Below are 18,809 nucleotides of genomic sequence, written 5' to 3'. Positions count from 1 at the left end.
ATCCCAACCCCAATCCATATGTATCCATTAACATTTGAATAGCAGATATGCATTAGTTTATTTATGATACAAGATACAAGGCAGTTGCGCATTTTAATATATTTTTTTTAAATCAGATCAGATCTTTCTACGTGATATGTGACAATAGCGTTTTAAAAGAGTTGTTTAACTGACCCGGAGATGTTCTATCTGTACTTTGAAATCGTAAAATACATGGAAATAAAATAGTAAAAATGAAGATTTTATTTCACAATGTCTAGTACACATGTACATATGCAAAATACAAAAATGACACCAGAAGTGTTTTGGTTCAATAATATTAAGCATTATAGACAGACAAGACAGACAATTTATTTTGACTTGCACAATTTACATCTTCAACAACACATATGAAACAGTACAGTTTGTCAATTGTGATACGAACAAAGTTGTATACATATTTACACATCATTAAATTAGCAAATATAGTGGCATGAGCACAAATTAAGAATAAAAACAAAAAAAGAAGAGAGGATGAACCATCAAAGCATTCTTGCATTTAGAATAGATATTCTTACTTCAAGTGATTCTTTTACAAAAATGCATACTTTTATTAGTTGTGTTTTATTATTCGATTGCAGTACACTAAAAACATAAAAAAATAACATAATATGTATGATGCCAATGAAAACAATATCAAAGTACTGCATATATGGACAAACCAGTTATTGGAGACACATTACTGGGAAAAACAAGTATGACCTAGAGACAATGAATTCCACACATGGGGTAATCTGATTTTTTCTTATATGATTAATTATTTGATTTTCAATAATTTATTCATCCAAAAAAAATCAAAGAAACTTCAACACATAAGTAATGTCAGTACAATTATTATGGTTGAATCTGTTTGTATGAATAACTATGTAGATAATAAGATTATAATAAATTCATTATATTTTTTAATGTTTGTGAACTAAACACTGTTCATCATTTTACTATGAATGATATGAATTTAATGCATTCTTAAAAACAGGCTATTTGCTAATGTGTGCAGTATTTAAATCATGTTTGTTCAATAACAGAATGTCAATAATCCTCAGAAAATAGTTCTTTTTTAAATCTGAAACTTAAAATTGTGTAACAATTGAAATGCAAACATCAAAGTTTTAAACCGCATTTCTTCAATGAACATTTACAATTTTTGCTATTCATTAAGTGTTTAACATTTGTGGAAAACCTCCAAGCATTACCTTCAATAGGGCGTATTAAAGGTAACTCATAAGCTTCAATAATTATTTTAACCATGACAAATTATCAAATTGCACTTATCAATAAAACGCACTTCATTATATTAATGTTTGCATCAAATGTACACTTGTCCACTGGCAAGGCTGTCCGTAAATGGTTTTACAAGTATACTGGTTGTAAAATTGAAGACCAGTCCAAATGTGATTGATATGGGGAGTGCTGGCAGCGCCTTCCTGAATATTGCCAATAGCAGTAGGGTGAAGCAGAGACCCTGCAATGAAACACAGAGTAATGAGAAATGGAGAACCTGCAATGAAACACAGAGTAATGGGAAACAGAGACCCTGCAATGAAACACAGAGTAATGGGAAACAGAGACCCAACAATGAAACACAGAGGAATGGGAAACAGAGACCCTGCAATAAAACACAGAGTAATGGGAAACAGAGACCCTGCAATGAAACACAGAGTGATGGGAAACAATCCCTGCAATGAAACACAGAGTAATGGGAAACAGAGACCCTGCAATGAAACACAGAGTAATGAGAAACAGAGACCCTACCATGAAACACAGATTTATAATAGGGGAAACAGAAACCCTGAAATAAAGTATTGATAGAACCTTTTTAAAGGGAAAACTGAGCTTTATCCATGTGCCTGAAGGGGGTCACAGATTAGCCTGTACAGCCATGTGTCTGAAGGGGGTCACAGATTAGCCTGTACAGCCATATGTCTGAAGGGGGTCACAGATTAGCCTGTACAGCCATGTGTCTGAAGGGGGTCACAGATTAGCCTGTACAGCCATGTGTCTGAAGGGGGTCACAGATTAGCCTGTACAGCCATGTGTCTGAAGGGGGTCACAGATTAGCCTGTACAGTCCATGTGTCTGAAGGGGGTCACATATTAGCCTGTACAGTCCATGTGTCTGAAGGGGGTCACAGATTAGCCTGTACAGCCATGTGTCTGAAGGGGGTCACAGATTAGCCTGTACAGCCATGTGTCTGAAGGGGGTCACAGATTAGCCTGTACAGCCATGTGTCTGAAGGGGGTCACAGATTAGCCTGTACAGCCATGTGTCTGAAGGGGGTCACAGATTAGCCTGTACAGCCATGTGTCTGAAGGGGGTCACAGATTAGCCTGTACAGCCATGTGTCTGAAGGGGGTCACAGATTAGCCTGTACAGCCATGTGTCTGAAGGGGGTCACAGATTAGCCTGTACAGTCCATGTGTCTGAAGGGGGTCACAGATTAGCCTGTACAGTCCATGTGTCTGAAGGGGGTCACAGATTAGCCTGTACAGCCATGTGTCTGAAGGGGGTCACAGATTAGCCTGTACAGCCATGTGTCTGAAGGGGGTCACAGATTAGCCTGTACAGCCATGTGTCTGAAGGGGGTCACAGATTAGCCTGTACAGCCATATGTCTGAAGGGGGTCACAGATTAGCCTGTACAGTCCATGTGTCTGAAGGGGGTCACAGATTAGCCTGTACAGCCATGTGTCTGAAGGGGGTCACAGATTAGCCTGTACAGCCATGTGTCTGAAGGGGGTCACATATTAGCCTGTACAGCCATGTGTCTGAAGGGGGTCACAGATTAGCCTGTACAGTCCATGTGTCTGAAGGGGGTCACAGATTAGCCTGTACAGCCATGTGTCTGAAGGGGGTCACAGATTAGCCTGTACAGCCATGTGTCTGAAGGGGGTCACAGATTAGCCTGTACAGCCATGTGTCTGAAGGGGGTCACAGATTAGCCTGTACAGCCATGTGTCTGAAGGGGGTCACAGATTAGCCTGTACAGCCATGTGTCTGAAGGGGGTCACAGATTAGCCTGTACAGCCATGTGTCTGAAGGGGGTCACAGATTAGCCTGTACAGCCATGTGTCTGAAGGGGGTCACAGATTAGCCTGTACAGTCCATGTGTCTGAAGGGGGTCACAGATTAGCCTGTACAGCCATGTGTCTGAAGGGGGTCACAGATTAGCCTGTACAGCCATGTGTCTGAAGGGGGTCACAGATTAGCCTGTACAGCCATGTGTCTGAAGGGGGTCACAGATTAGCCTGAACAGCCATGTGTCTGAAGGGGGTCACAGATTAGCCTGTACAGCCATGTGTCTGAAGGGGGTCACAGATTAGCCTGTACAGCCATGTGTCTGAAGGGGGTCACAGATTAGCCTGTACAGTCCATGTGTCTGAAGGGGGTCACAGATTAGCCTGTACAGCCATGTGTCTGAAGGGGGTCACAGATTAGCCTGTACAGCCATGTGTCTGAAGGGGGTCACAGATTAGCCTGTACAGTCCATGTGCCTGAAGGGGGTCACAGATTAGCCTGTACAGTCCATGTGTCTGAAGGGGGTCACAGATTAGCCTGTACAGCCATGTGTCTGAAGGGGGTCACAGATTAGCCTGTACAGCCATGTGTCTGAAGGGGGTCACAGATTAGCCTGTACAGTCCATGTGTCTGAAGGGGGTCACAGATTAGCCTGTACAGCCATGTGTCTGAAGGGGGTCACAGATTAGCCTGTACAGTCCATGTGTCTGAAGGGGGTCACAGATTAGCCTGTACAGTCTATGTGTCTGAAGGGGGTCACAGATTAGCCTGTACAGCCATGTGTCTGAAGGGGGTCACAGATTAGCCTGTACAGCCATGTGTCTGAAGGGGGTCACAGATTAGCCTGTACAGCCATGTGTCTGAAGGGGGTCACAGATTAGCCTGTAAAGCCATGTGTCTGAAGGGGGTCACAGATTAGCCTGTACAGCCATGTGTCTGAAGGGGGTCACAGATTAGCCTGTACAGCCATGTGTCTGAAGGGGGTCACAGATTAGCCTGTACAGCCATGTGTCTGAAGGGGGTCACAGATTAGCCTGTACAGCCATGTGTCTGAAGGGGGTCACAGATTAGCCTGTACAGTCCATGTGTCTGAAGGGGGTCACAGATTAGCCTGTACAGTCCATGTGTCTGAAGGGGGTCACAGATTAGCCTGTACAGCCATGTGTCTGAAGGGGTTCACAGATTAGCCTGTACAGCCATGTGTCTGAAGGGGGTCACAGATTAGCCTGTACAGCCATGTGTCTGAAGGGGGTCACAGATTAGCCTGTACAGTCCATGTGCCTGAAGGGGGTCACAGATTAGCCTGTACAGCCATGTGTCTGAAGGGGGTCACAGATTAGCCTGTACAGCCATATGTCTGAAGGGGGTCACAGATTAGCCTGTACAGTCCATGAATGGCACACACTTATCTGGGACGACACTTTATGCACATGCATAAAACCCAGTTTTACCAGAACAAGGCTTTAATAGCACCCTTAAAAGCAAGATGGACATTGTGGTCCTAAACAGTTATATTACAAGTCAAATTTGAAGACTGTTAATAATATAATTTTGCCTGAAAATGGACTAGATATAGATTTAATGTGCCAAAAATTGTTCTCAAATATTTATATTAACATATTTGAAAAGTTCAGAAACATAAATTGCTTGGATAATCAATTTAGAGATTGGAATGTTATATCACACCATACCAGTAACTATGAGCACAACAACACTGACTTCTGTACTTACAATGAGAATGGCCACAAAGCAGGCCAGTGTGGTGTTCCAATCCCCGTATGATGAGGCCTTCCCCACCAACACTCCATAGAATATAAAGTCTCCAAGACCTAGTTTGATGCCTCCTGCAACAAGAGAGCTATGTCAATAACAAGTTATTAGTCATCGAATTATATCTGTTGTTAACTAAAAGCATTAAAGGGGCTTTTTCACAATAATTTTGAATTGTAAAATGAAGTCATAAATGGTTTTACTAATAGAACTTAATTGCTTGGAATAGTATCCAAAAGAGCAAAATATAGAATATATCTAAATGTTAATATGCAGCATCAAATAATGACAAATATACATTACAGAGTTACTGATTTAACCCTTTCAGTGCTGGAACCGAATTTTGAAAGCCTTTGCAAACAGTTTGGATCCAGATGAGACGCCACAGAACGTGGCGTCTCATCAGGATCCAAACTGTTTGCTTTTCTAATAGTATTCTTTGAAAAAAATCCAAGAAAATGCTCATTTTAGAAATTCTGCAGACGACATTTTAGCAGACGACAAATTTCCCAGCATGCAAAGGGTTAATTCCATTTCACATACTCTCTTCTTCCTCCTCATTGTCTGGTGCCTGTGCCCTGGGTCTCCTCTCCCTCTCACCGTCCCCCGTTGATCTCGTTCCGACTTCTGGCCCTGCCCCCCTGACGACAGCGCTGGGGTCACGAACTCTGGGAACTCTCTCGGGTGCTGCAAAACCTCCGTCGTCTTCTTCTCCGTTGTGGCTACCCTCACTCTGGCTGTCAGTGTTTTTTGCTTCTTCGCCTGTAATTTGTACATGTTACATTAAACCAGGGGTTTTAAGTCCAGTCTTTGAGACGCGGTCTTTGACTCCTTTTAATTATGAAAAATTGAATCACTAGCTTCTCAAATTTGTGAAAAATGGCCATTCTCCGAGAAGAAAAAAAGCACTACAAATATTATATATTTCTAAACTCATTCATGGCTTTTTACGGCCATATTTTTGTAAATGTAATAAGAAAACATTTCACATGTTCCAACTTTGTATTAGCTACAAAGGTATTAATTTACATAATGTTACTCTAATGAGTCAACCATGTCTGTGAATTACTCTATAAATATCTAGCCAAGTCCCATTTGTATTAACAGAGCTTGTTAAAATTGTGCAAAGAATAGAAACCTAAAACCTGTACAGACAGCGAGTTACTTGCAGACTGTTCTGGTTTTATGATTGTTGCATATAGCTGTTTCCACTTTTCTTCTGAGTGTGAAAGGGTTTAATTGCTTTTGATATATGTTACCGTCACTATCCTCCGAAGCTCCCGACTTCCTATTCTTCTTCTTTCCATCCTTGGAGTCCCCATCAGCAGCTGTCACTGTCTGCCACATCAGGGTGGCTAAAACAGTGCAAATGTGCAGATAGCATAGCACCATCTTTATCATTCATCAGCAGGTGTTTGTCAATCAACGGTTGAAGTGAAACAATTATGATCGATTTATATTTAATTGGTAACAGCAGATGGTTGTTAACTTGGGCCGTGTTCTGGTACAAATGGGCTTAATGAATGTGTGTAAAGTCTTGTCCCACGATTAGCCTGTGCAGATTTCACAGGCTAATTGTGAATGACCCTTACCCAAATGTATTAAGCCAATTTTTTCCAGAAACCGACTCAATTATTCCGATCAATTCACGACAAACCTTTTTCTGCATACCCTTGGACGAACAACTCAAAGATGCCATTATAAATTTCTGTATTCCAATTAATAAACCAAACAAAAGGTTTCATTCAAAGCACTGGTTTCATTATATATACAGTCTTCTCTCGTTATCTTGACATCACATATCTCAATTTTCTCGATATGTCGAGGTAAGCTCAATGTCCCAACTTTTTTCTTTCTTTATCTATATTAATTAACATCTGGTTTATCTCAAAGTGCAAATCACTGTCCCAGTGTCGGCAAAGGTGAGAAGTTTTTTCTTTAATTGCATCAATTACCACACGTGTCTAATGTCGTTAGCCATTAACACTTGAGTAACCTGTCACTTTAACTGCAATTAACTGCAATTAATACACAGCCTGCCAAAAGACCGAAAGACTAATTGTTTTTACAAACAACATTCCAAAATGCATTGAGTTATATTTTTAGATAAGACTCAGAATGGCTTTTCATTTTTATTTTATCCTTTTTGGTATCCTGACTCTTATAAAAACGAAGAGTTTTCTTGCAGTTGATCGTAATTCAATAATGCTATAAAGCACAACACTGATAATGATAATACAGTACATGTACTAATAATCGATTGAACTTTGCATTTCAATCTACAAAATGTACAGTTCAGTATTTTTTCAACATTAAAGAATCGTTAGAAACGCGCATTGAATCTCATACAGTAATTATAACGCCATTGTGAGTATTATGCCACACAGTGACGGCTTTAGTTTGACCACTTAGCAGGTATTAAGATGTTAAAAACAAGGTAAATTTTTGTCTCATTTTTTCTTTGAAAACGCCTTATCAGATATCTCGAGCTCTTGTTATCTTGATATTTTTCTTGTTCCCGCCGACTTCGAGATAACGAGAGTAGACTGTATAACAAAATACCAACACATTTGACAAAATGTTGTTCAAACTTGAAATCAAATACTTCATGAGAGGCGTTGAGCTGTGATCAATCGCTGAAGGATGTTTGTTTCATTCTAAGGCTTCAAATATTTGTATTGAAATCCATGCACATGTATATTACGTAAACATAAATTAAAGCATAATCAATGTAATATTTTAATTCTTAAGATATGGCCTCCAAACAAATACATAGTAAGTATCTAGTTTGGTGCTGAATAGAAGGACCTACATGAATATATCAATGCTGGAAATATTGGTTCCCTGCGCTCTTGAGCTGTCTCGACTAACATACGAAGTGGACCCTTCGGACACAGCACTGCCACCAAATCTAAAAATAGAAGGGTTGCATCTTTAATTAAAATACCTTAAAGCAAGAGATGTGTTTGTCAGAAACACAATGCCCCCTTCTGCGCCGCTTTGAAGCCATTTATTTGACCTTTGACCTTGAAGGATGACCTTGACCTTTCACCACTCAAAATGTGCAGCTCCAGGAGATACACATGCATGCCAAATATCAAGAAGCGACATAGAAGTAATGAGCATATTTCAAAACCTAAACGCGAAACCTAAACGCAAAGTGTGACGGAAAGACGGACGGACGGATGCTCCGATCACTATATGCCCTTCTTCGGGTGCATAAAAAATAACTGATACCGTTTTTGCATATTCCTCAGCAGGCAATTTTGTCATCCAGTGAAATAAATGCATCATTGAGTGCTAACATTTTTATAAAAAATTGCCTAAAATTCCTGAAAATGTCATAGCCATTCTGTCAACAAGGCAACTGGAGTTAATACTACAACAGCCTGCATGGAATGAAAACAAAAATGCCTTCACAATCTTGGTAGTACTTGAAGACTGCAAACTTCTATCAAAACCTAGTTGTTGGCTTTAAAAATCATTTTAAAAATAACTAAATCTTGACTATAATGCAAATCACTACGAAATCATGTAATTGTCTTGTATTTGGTCATTTCTGACATTCAAAGAAATGTTTATGAAAATCTGTTTCTGTACATTTCAGAAAGATTTTCACTCATTGACATCATCAACTATGCCAACGAAAACACAAACAAACATTTATAACCAAATATTAATTATTTCATGACATGAAAACCTATTCTGTCATCATAATTACAATTTTATTGAACAGTTTCTGATTTGTTTCCTGTTCTTCAATGGCAACAAAGCCATAGAAATTTGGCATGTAAATTTGCATGTGTCTTTACAAAGTTAACAAATTAAACCAATATAAAAACTCACCCCATATGCACATCACCCCAAGCACGGTCCATGTTGTCCAATCAGGCAGGTACTTGATGAAGACAAGGGACATCAGCGCGCAGATCGTGATCAGGTAGCCCTGCTGCAGGAGTAGCGGTCCCTTCCAGTGAATACACATCATGCCGAGCACGCCAAAGTTCCACATGAGGAGGGCGACCGTAATGTAATCCATGGGGACATTGTAGGCCTGGAGTACAGCCCTGCAATGACCAGCGGATATTGAGACAATATGGGTCTGACTCTTGGAAAACTGGGCTTAATGCATTTTTGTTAAGTGTCATCCCAGATTAGCCTGTGCTGTCTGCAAAGGCTAATCAGGGATGACACTTTACGCTTTAAAGGTATTTTTTATTTAAAGAAAGTCTCTTCTACACAAAAATCCAGTTTAGGTGAAAATGCACAGGCTAATCTGGGCTGACACTTAACACACATGCATTTAGCCCTGTACTCCTAGACACATGCAATTTCCCCCTGTATGAGTATTACCATAAAATTTCCCTAAAAATATAAGCATTAATATATTTTATAAATAACTAAATGCCTGAAATATCATCCTTATATGTGGCTTTGCCAGATGACATTGCCACTCAAGTTTTGTGTCTTGGACAGCTACACTTAATGGTGTTATTAACGTATACAAGCTGTACTCACCCGAGGGAGACGTATACAAACTGTACCCACCCGAGGTAGAGGTATACAAACTGTACTCACCCGAGGTAGAGGTATACAAACTGTACTCACCCATGGTAGAGGTATACAAACTGTACTCACGTGAGGTAGAGTTATACAAACTGTACCCACATGAGGTAAAGGTATACAAACTGTACTGACATGAGATAAAGGTATACAAACTGTACTCACATGAGGTAAAGGTATACAAACTGTACTCACATGAGGTAAAGGTATACAAACTGTACTCACAAGAGGTAAAGGTATACAAACTGTACTCACGTGAGGTAGAGTTATACAAACTGTGCTCATCCGAGGTAGAGGTTTACAAACTGTACTCACCCGAGGTAGAGGTATACAAACTGTACTCACATGAGGTAAAGGTATACAAACTGTACTCACGTGAGGTAGAGTTATACAAACTGTGCTCATCCGAGGTAGAGGTTTACAAACTGTACTCACCCGAGGTAGAGGTATACAAACTGTACTCACATGAGGTAAAGGTATACAAACTGTACTCACGTAAGGTAGAGTTATACAAACTGTGCTCATCCGAGGTAGAGGTTTACAAATTGTACTCACCCGAGGTAGAGGTTTACAAATTGTACTCACCTGAGGTAGAGGTTTACAAACTGTACTCACCCGAGGTAGAGGTTAACAAAGTGTAATCACCCGTGGTAGAGGTATACAAACTGTACTCACCCGTGGTAGAGGTATACAAACTGTACTCACCCGAGGTAGAGGTATACAAACTGTACTCACCGGAGGTAGTGGTACACAAACTGTACTCACCGGAGGTAGTGGTATACAAACTGTACTCACCGGAGGTAGTGGTATACAAACTGTACTCACCTGTGGTATACTAGGTTCATAAAAATTACTCACGTGAGGTAGAGGTAGGAAAACAAGAAGAGCAGCAGCAAAGAGGACATAATCAGCCAGCCATGAATCACCTGCCATTCAGAGAAAAGAAAGCATTAACATTGGCGTAAGCATTTTTGAGTTATCATCCTGAAACCATTTTACTGTTTTGAGTCACTGTGACCATGGCCTGTAATTATTCTTGAGTTATCATCAGAAAACCATTTAACTGTTTCGAGTCACTGTGACCTTGACCTTTGAACTAATGACCTGAAAATTATTAGGGGTCATCTGCCAGTCATGAAAAATGTACCTATGAAGTTTCATGATCCTAGGCGTAAGCATTTTTTAGTTATCATCCTGAAACCATTTTACTGTTTTGAGTCACTGTGACCATGACCTCTAATTATTCTTGAGTTATCATCAGGAAACCATTTTACTGTTTCGAGTCACTGTGACCTTGACCTTTGAACTAGTGACCTGTAAAATTATTAGGGGTCATCTGCCAGTCATGATCAATGAACCTATGAAGTTTCATGATCCTAGGCATAAGCATTCTTGAGTTATCATCCGGAAACCATTTTACTATTTCGGGTCACCGTGACCTTGACCTTTGACCTAGTGACCTGAAAATCGATAGGGGTCATCTGCCAGTAATTATCAATCTACCTATGAAGTTTCATGATCCTAGGCCTAAGCGTTCTTGAGTTATCATCCGGAAACCATTTTACTATTTCGGGTCACCGTGACCTTGACCTTTGACCTAGTGACCTGAAAATCAATAGGGGTCATCTGCAAGTCATGATCAATCAACTTATCAAGTTTCATGATCCTAGGCATAAGCGTTCTTGAGTTATCATCCGGAAACCATTTTACTATTTCGGGTCACGGTGACCTTGACCTTTGACCTAGTGACCTCAAAATCAATAGGGGTCATCTGCGAGTCATGATCAATGTACCTGTGAAGTTTCATGATCCTAGGCCTAAGCGTTCTTGAGTTATCATCTGGAAACCACCTGGTGGACAGACCGACCGACAGACCAACAGACCGACAGACATGTGCAAAGCAATATACCTCCTCTTCTTCAAAAGGGGGCATAATAAAACATAGGGCATTTATTATTCTTAACAAATGTATGCATGCAAAATTGGGGATGTGCAAGAAAATGTTCACTTAAAATTGTTTTGTAGACATTTCTGCTATGTCAAAATCACATTTGTATCAATATCACTACATCTAGAACCTACATGAAGTTGTAACTGGACCTTTTCTTGAAGATACCATACTACCTTGGGTAACAAGTATTATCCAAGAGCTTCTTGCCAATTTGGGTTTCTTAATTAAACAAGATTCTAAATAATTTTCAGTGTTTTTTCCACCTTTTTTTTGTGATGTTTACAATAACACTTACAAAGTGAAAAAAAATCCTTTTTTTTCAAAATTGAATTGCCTAATTTCACAAATGTGATCATGTTTTAAAAATAGGTTTAAAGGGTTTAGAAAAATGGAATCTACTACACAATTTTAACAATGTCACTTAAAAGGGCGTATAAGCAAATCACTTAATTCTTAACAACTTAGTGTTGGCCCCTCACCCCCCCCCCCTTTTCAGTCCTAGACTTAGCAGACACTAACATTACATTTGAGTAGTCGATAAATGTGTTAATATCGAAATGATTCATGAAAATATTTTATTCTTTTTGTTTGGGCGGGAGGGATTTGGAGATACAGACACTGCCAAATACTGACATGTATATGAATGCATTCATAGATATACATAAAACTCTTATGTGTGTACAAGTCTGTGAATAGTTTTCTTCGTGAAGTTAAATGATCTGAATAGCTAGAAAATTGGGGCTGATTGACAAGAAAATTGGGGGACAACACAACTGTGATTTGACCTTCACAACGATTTTCTACAGTGATTGCGCCATATGTCACACTAAGTAGCTTCAATAAAAAGCAAGGTCTCAATCAAATATTGTGACGATGTATTTAAATCATTTATATAACAACCTCTAGCAGATGAAATCTTAACCTTAACAAGAGATGTATTCATCAGAAACACAATTCCCCCTAATGCGCCCCTTTGATTTATTAAAAAAAAAAATCATTTGGCAGGTACAGATAATTTTTACAAGGGAAGTAATATTTTTTAAAGGGATATAATAAAAATATTACTTCCCTTGTAAAAATGATTTGTACCTGCCAAATGATAAATAGAAATTATCTCCCTTTGAGCTTGTTACCTCCCTTGGATTTGATTTTTTTTATCTTTGACCTTGAAGGATGACCTTGACCTTTTACCACTATAAATGTGCAGCTCCATGAGAAACACATGCATGCCAAATATCAAGTTGCTATCTTCAATATTGCAAAAGTTATGGCCAATGTTAAACTTTAACATATGGACGGACGGACAGACAGTGCAAATACTATATGCCACCCTACCGGGGGCATAAAACAAGAGCTTCATCACAGACAAAAAGGCAGGTTAATGTTGACCTAGTAGGAACACAATCTATGAAAATGTCTTTGTCACAACTTCAGTGCTTATCAGCTATCGAAGGATTGAGATTGTACATCAATATATTTCTATAACCATAGCAACCACAATATTGGACTGCTTGAAAGAAAATACATGTATGGCCTTCTTCTATACACATAACAAGTTTTATCAGCCTAGCTTAAGTATTTTTTAAACTACCCCAGTTTCCAGATGCAGACAGTCAAACGGGAATGGGACCGAAACCCATATGGGCCATGCTCTGTGAAAAGGGGGTTCAATGCATGTGCAGAAAGTGTCATCCCAGATTGGTCTGTGCATTCCACACAGACTAATCAGGGACACTTTCCACCTTAACTGGATTTTTGCTAAGAAGTTACTTTCTTTAAACGAAAAATATCATAAAAGAAGGTTTGTCCCTTATCAGCCTGTGCAGACTGCACAGGCTATTCTGGAATGACACTTTACACACATGCATAAAACCCTCTTTTCACAGAGCGCGCTTCATATGTAAGTTATTTGATAAACAAAATTTATATTATTATCAATAGCACAGCTTATGGATTTACCTTGTAACATCTATACTTGTAGAGGACCAACAGAATGATAGTCATTCCTATGACAACACCCAGCAAGATCATAGCATTGGCAAGTGACTCCCAGACTTTTGTCCCAGTATCTGAACCCGGCTTATCAGCACTGTGAAAGGGGGTGTACACTCTGAAACATATGAGGTTTTATGGTGGGGCTCATGGCATTTTTTAATATTGTTCTCCTCCTAATTGGAAAAAAACCTCACAAGATGGATCTTGCCATTGTTATACATTGTTCTCCTTCTTATTGCAAATAAATGAAGCAAATTCGTTGAATTGATATCCCCCGCCAAACAAACTTTGTTTAAGGATGGGTGTAGAACTAAAAGAAAAGGTATAAGTGAAGGGTTGTGCCTTTTGTCAATTTTTTTTTTAACTCATTTGTACCTGTGATGGGTTTGCAGACAATAAAATGCAGATAGTATATTTTTCATGAATCAATTAGCATTGATAGTATCATGAAAAAAAGAGTTATTGCTTGTTATGAGCATTTTCTTAAATAGAAATCTTACATACTGAGTTATTACCACGAAAAGAAACAACATACAAAAATAACAAAGGACTATAACTCAAAACTAAGAAAGAGCAGGGTTCTTGAGCGTTCAATATTTATTTAGGTGAATTAAAGTCTTGTCTTTTCCATGAAAACATTCAATCTTAATAAACACTGAATTTTCAGAGTGTTGCAGAGTGAACACAACATCCGCCATGACATACATGGAAATAACATAACTAAGTTTTAAAGGTTAATCATCCATCATTGAGTATGACCTTACATGAAGCATTTGTGTAACATTGACCGTTGATGTGAATCGTATGACCTTACATGAAGTATATTTTGTGACGTTAACCTTAACCCTAGACATGAACCTTGACCTTAACCCTAGACATGTATCTTACATATGACACACAGCAAGGAAGAAGATGGAGAAGAATTATGGGTGTGGCATGTTATTACAGATTCCACTGATGCATAGGTAAATAATGGCTAAATAATAAATATTTCTACAAATGTGTGACCTTTGATGTGTGACCTTGGCTTTGGTCAAAAACACATTGGTCTTGCACTGTCTGATAATTGAGAACAATTAAATTAAGACATTTTGAGAATCATTTAGTATGGTAGATTCCCTTCTCGAAATAAAATACGCTTTTTAACAAAATACACTTTAAGAAGTGCATTTATTCTGCGCTTTCTCCAAAAAAGTGTATTTTTTCTGCATCTTTCGTTTTAAAAGTACACTTAAGTGCATTAAAGTGTATTTTTCGAAATTAGAGCGCGTTTTTTCATAATCTTTTGAATTGCCAAGTGTATTTTTTCTGTACTTTTATATGATTGAGTGCGTCTTTTCAATGGAAGTGTATTTTTAACTATATCTTTTCCAAGACAGTGTGTCTTTTCAATTTAAGCGTATTTAAGTGTATTAATAAGTGTATCTTTTCTGGGTCTGAACATATTTTATACTTTTCATACATTATATATTAGTAGTAAAAATTTTGTAGTATTTACAAAAACAACACAAATACAAGTGTTATGTATGACATTATCAAATGTTTATTGATTATTTGAAAACATCAAGAAAATAATACTATTCATAATAAATTTTTTAACAACAATGCTTAACAGCTTTAAAAAGCACAAGTTCAACTAAATCAGGCTGTGGGTCACTTATTAAAAATATTGAACGTGTCAAAAATATTATGTGGGCTTCTGGCAAGCCCACATAATATTTTTGACACTTTCAATATTTTTAATATTTAAATTATATTTTCTCAAATTTCTTATACTGATATTGAACCCAAATAAAATTAATATCTACCACATTGTCTACTAAACACATTTTTTAAAGGCAATTAAAATAATATTTATAATAGAATTATAATTTTCTAACACCTTTTAGTATGTCAAATTGAAATATTCACAAATAAATATAATATGATAAGGGTTATTTGCATGTATTGTAATTTGTGATTTCATAAACAATAAACAGATTGTCATTTCTCAGTAATGATATTCAATTTAAGGTCACAAAGAGAAGAATTGTTATCAGTGATGTGTATTATTCCATAAATATTTTGGTGTTGAAATTTGCCTTTATCAGTAGATATATCTCAAGCTGACACAACAGATAAAAGATCAGCTCTCCCCCAATTAAATCAAATATGCATCATAAACACTAATCTCTTATCAGTGATGCAGCCATGCCTAACAAAGGGGTGCATATCATCTGCATACTTTTGATTGGTTGATAGTTTTTGTTTTGAAAACAAGCCACTTTTGATTGGTTTAGGGCACAGGAAGTAAATTTGTTTAAACAAGCAGGTGTCAGCAACTGATAATGAGCTACATTTTTAGACATGATTTAGCAAATTAAGATTTTAAATTGTACTTGTAGTGTCAAATGTCTTGAAATACGGTCAGCATGAAGTATTGTGTGATGAAAACAAAGTGTATTTACTACAATGTAGTAAATCAAAGGAGGTCCAAAGTGGCTGGATACTGAAGAACAGTTGTAACAGGTTTGTATTTTTATTTCTGCATCCCTTTTTTAATTAAGTTCATTGAATTAATTATGATCATTATCATGTTTATGTATTGTCTCTGGTATAAGGATAAGTAAATGCATTGTAATTTTAAGGAAAACTAACACCAATTGAAACAAAAATAGATAAATATACAAATTAAAAAGTGTTAATGTTGTGTACAGTGAATTATTATGGCTGTGTTTTATGGTTATTGTCATCTTAAACTTTATTTATAGCTAAGTCTGGTCATTACTGAATGGACTTCTTTCCCTCATATTTCAATGAGAACTTTTATATTTTGATTTTAAAGGTAAAACTCTTGCCCCAAGGAAAGAATGTGCATTATCACCTGCTAAAAAAGGAAGAAACAGGGGGATACTGACTGATGTATGGACTTTAACACCAGGTTTTTACCCTTCAAGAGTTGGCCAACTAGAGTGAAGCAGGAGAGTGGGCTGTGCTTGACTAAGAAAAGCTGGATTTGTTGAGAGGTAAAACTATACAGGTTATTGCATTTAAAATGCATCACACTTCCAGCCAGTCCAGACAGCCAAATGAGACCACGCATCTTAGTTCATTTTCAAACTGTATTGTCTACAAAACGCTATTTCTTTGATGATAAGAGTTTAGTCACATGTGATCACAGGATTAAAAAATTGCAAAAATAAACAAACAAAAACAACAAGCAAACAAACTTGCATTGATTTAAATTTCTAATTATAATCGCAACATGATTACCATTACAGCAATATTTCATAGTTAAGTGAAACAAAAACCTTACAATTTAACAAGTATGAAGAATGCCTCGCCCTTTTGATAGTGTGTGATATCATGTTTATCTTTTGCAGATCAATACGCATTCAAGATCCTTAAGAAGAGAAGGACACAAGCAACATCAGTGGTAGATGTCACTCCAGCCCCTGCTTTTCCGGTCTCGCCTGCTGCTTTCCAGGTCCCTCCAGCTGCCAAGATCAGGTCTAGGCACTGGCTGCCATCCAGGTCCCCCTGGCGGTTGCGGTCGTGTTCTCAAATGGCTGCTGTACTGGACTACTGGTCCCACCACCATATTCAGTCAAGGTCTCTCCAAATGCTGAAGTCCAGGTTCCTCCGGCCACTGCGGTTCAGGTACCCCCAACAGCTGTGACCTAGTTCTCTGCAAGAGCTGCGATCTAAATATATTGACCCACTGCGGAACACTGCGGTTAATCGTTTTTTCCATACAATCTTCCACAAATGCCTCATTTTATAATGAAGTGTACAATTCTTATGTTCATATTTGTTTGTGTTATAAAGATGATTTTCCTGCACATTGTGTTTTTTTCCCTTAAAACTGCATGGGGCTATTACTTTCTTTACTGAAACATATCAGCACAAAATTGTAATAGACTTTAACATACAAAAAAGTGTTTAAACCCACAGGAAACCACCTTGCCAAAAACCCACAAAAACTTACTGAGCAGGTTATTGTTTGCCAAAACCTAGCGAGTGTGCGTTTCATTGTCCATATGCTTATAAATTTAATAATTAGAATGAATTATCTTTAATGTATTTTTTTTAGATATATAAACTCAAGAAACTTACATAATTTTTGCGCCACATTACAAGTTTATTTGAATTTGTGTCACTCCTAAGATTTTCCCACGGCCTCCGAATGTCTCTCTTACCCTCTGAAAGTGTTTGTGTTTAGAAAATTTTATAACGTTATTTTTAATAAATAAATCTATTTCAGACTATAAAATACTGTTCTAGCTGTTGATATGTCCCCTTTATAGTTAAAACTGAGATAACTTGTGAGTAAATAGTTGTAAATGGTTGTATATATTTCCAAGTTTGGAAAGTTATGTAGATCTCAAATGTGCTTTCATGTCCATAGTGCTTATATATTAAATAATAAGAACGAATTATCTTTGATGTCATTTTAGGTTTTTTCATATAAACTCGAAAAACTTACATAATTTGTGCGCCACATTACAAGTTTGGCAAGAAAAAATCTTTAACAATATTAAAAACCATGTGAGGATTGAGAAAGATTTAAAAAAAACTATTTTGCTATTTGACAATTTGGTAAGCCTACATGTATGTCTTTGTCTTTCAACATATTTTATTTGCCATTGTTATTTATTGTGATATTGTTTGAAAAAATTGTATATTGACATGTTTTTTTTCAATGCATTCTTTGTATGGAACAATGTAAACCAAAAAGTATAGGGACAGGGGGAAGCAGTTGCAGAGGAAAGCGGAAAAGCTTTTAAGCACCCATAGAATGGCCTTAACTACTTGTTTATTTTAAAATGATTTATGTGAATAAATGTGTTTATTTCAAAGTTTATTTGCTGTTGTTCTCTCAGATCATATTTAAACCGGCCACTTTTCATATCCAAATGAATGTTTTTTTAATAGACATTTTCAAAGATACACTTAAGTGCACTTTATACACTAAAAATACACTTGAGCGTTTTTTTTTCTTCAAAAAATACACTAGAGCGTATTTAAAAAAAAATACACTTGAGCGTATTTTTTTCCCCAAATTTTTCAAAAAATACACTAGAGCGTATTTTTTTCAAAAAATACACAAGAGTGTATTTTTTCATGTTTTCCTTAGTAAATTAAAACGCTTAAAATACGCTTCAAGTGTACTTTTTGGGGAACAAAAAAAAACGGTAAGCGAATTAATACACTTAAATACACTTAAGCGTATTAATTCACTTAAAAACACTAAAGTACACTTTAAAATACACACAAAAGTGCATTTATACACTCAAAAAGTGTATTATTTGAACAGAAAAATGCACTTGTTTAGTTAAATGCGCTTTAAAGCGCATGTTATTGGCACCATATTTTTTTCAGCAAAAAATACGGTGCCAATAACATGCGCTTTAATGCGCATTAAAAGCGCATTTAATGCGCATTAAATGCGCATTTAGTGCACTTTTTCGAGAAGGGTTCCTTACCAAATAAGGCAT

General features: G+C 37.3%; 1 protein-coding gene and 1 long non-coding RNA gene across 5 annotated transcripts in view; one reads left to right on the top strand and one right to left on the bottom strand.

Annotated features, from left to right (window-relative positions):
- Positions 1–228: 228 nt before the first annotated feature.
- Positions 229–18,809, bottom strand: part of LOC127875124 (presenilin-1-like) — a 29,114-nt gene continuing 10,533 nt past the window's right edge. For all 4 annotated transcript variants that reach the window (XM_052419956.1, XM_052419954.1, XM_052419955.1 and 1 more), the window contains 8 exons: positions 13,297–13,447; positions 10,245–10,312; positions 8,670–8,890; positions 7,636–7,734; positions 6,083–6,178; positions 5,367–5,585; positions 4,785–4,897; positions 229–1,501 (listed from right to left, as the gene is read on the bottom strand). In XM_052419956.1, the coding sequence (XP_052275916.1) occupies positions 1,346–1,501; positions 4,785–4,897; positions 5,367–5,585; positions 6,083–6,178; positions 7,636–7,734; positions 8,670–8,890; positions 10,245–10,312; positions 13,297–13,447 (1,123 nt within the window). In that variant the 3' untranslated portion in view covers positions 229–1,345. The remainder of the gene's footprint in view (positions 1,502–4,784; positions 4,898–5,366; positions 5,586–6,082; positions 6,179–7,635; positions 7,735–8,669; positions 8,891–10,244; positions 10,313–13,296; positions 13,448–18,809) is intronic.
- Positions 15,520–18,175, top strand: LOC127875137 (uncharacterized). Its single transcript, XR_008047300.1, has 3 exons — positions 15,520–15,840; positions 16,157–16,337; positions 16,695–18,175. It is a non-coding gene; the product is annotated as an uncharacterized LOC127875137 (long non-coding RNA).

This window comes from Dreissena polymorpha, chromosome 3 (genome assembly GCF_020536995.1).
Source record: "Dreissena polymorpha isolate Duluth1 chromosome 3, UMN_Dpol_1.0, whole genome shotgun sequence".
Taxonomy (NCBI): Eukaryota; Metazoa; Mollusca; class Bivalvia; order Myida; family Dreissenidae; genus Dreissena; species Dreissena polymorpha.
Note: the sequence above shows the minus strand (reverse complement) of the source record. Positions and strands in the feature narration are given on the sequence as shown.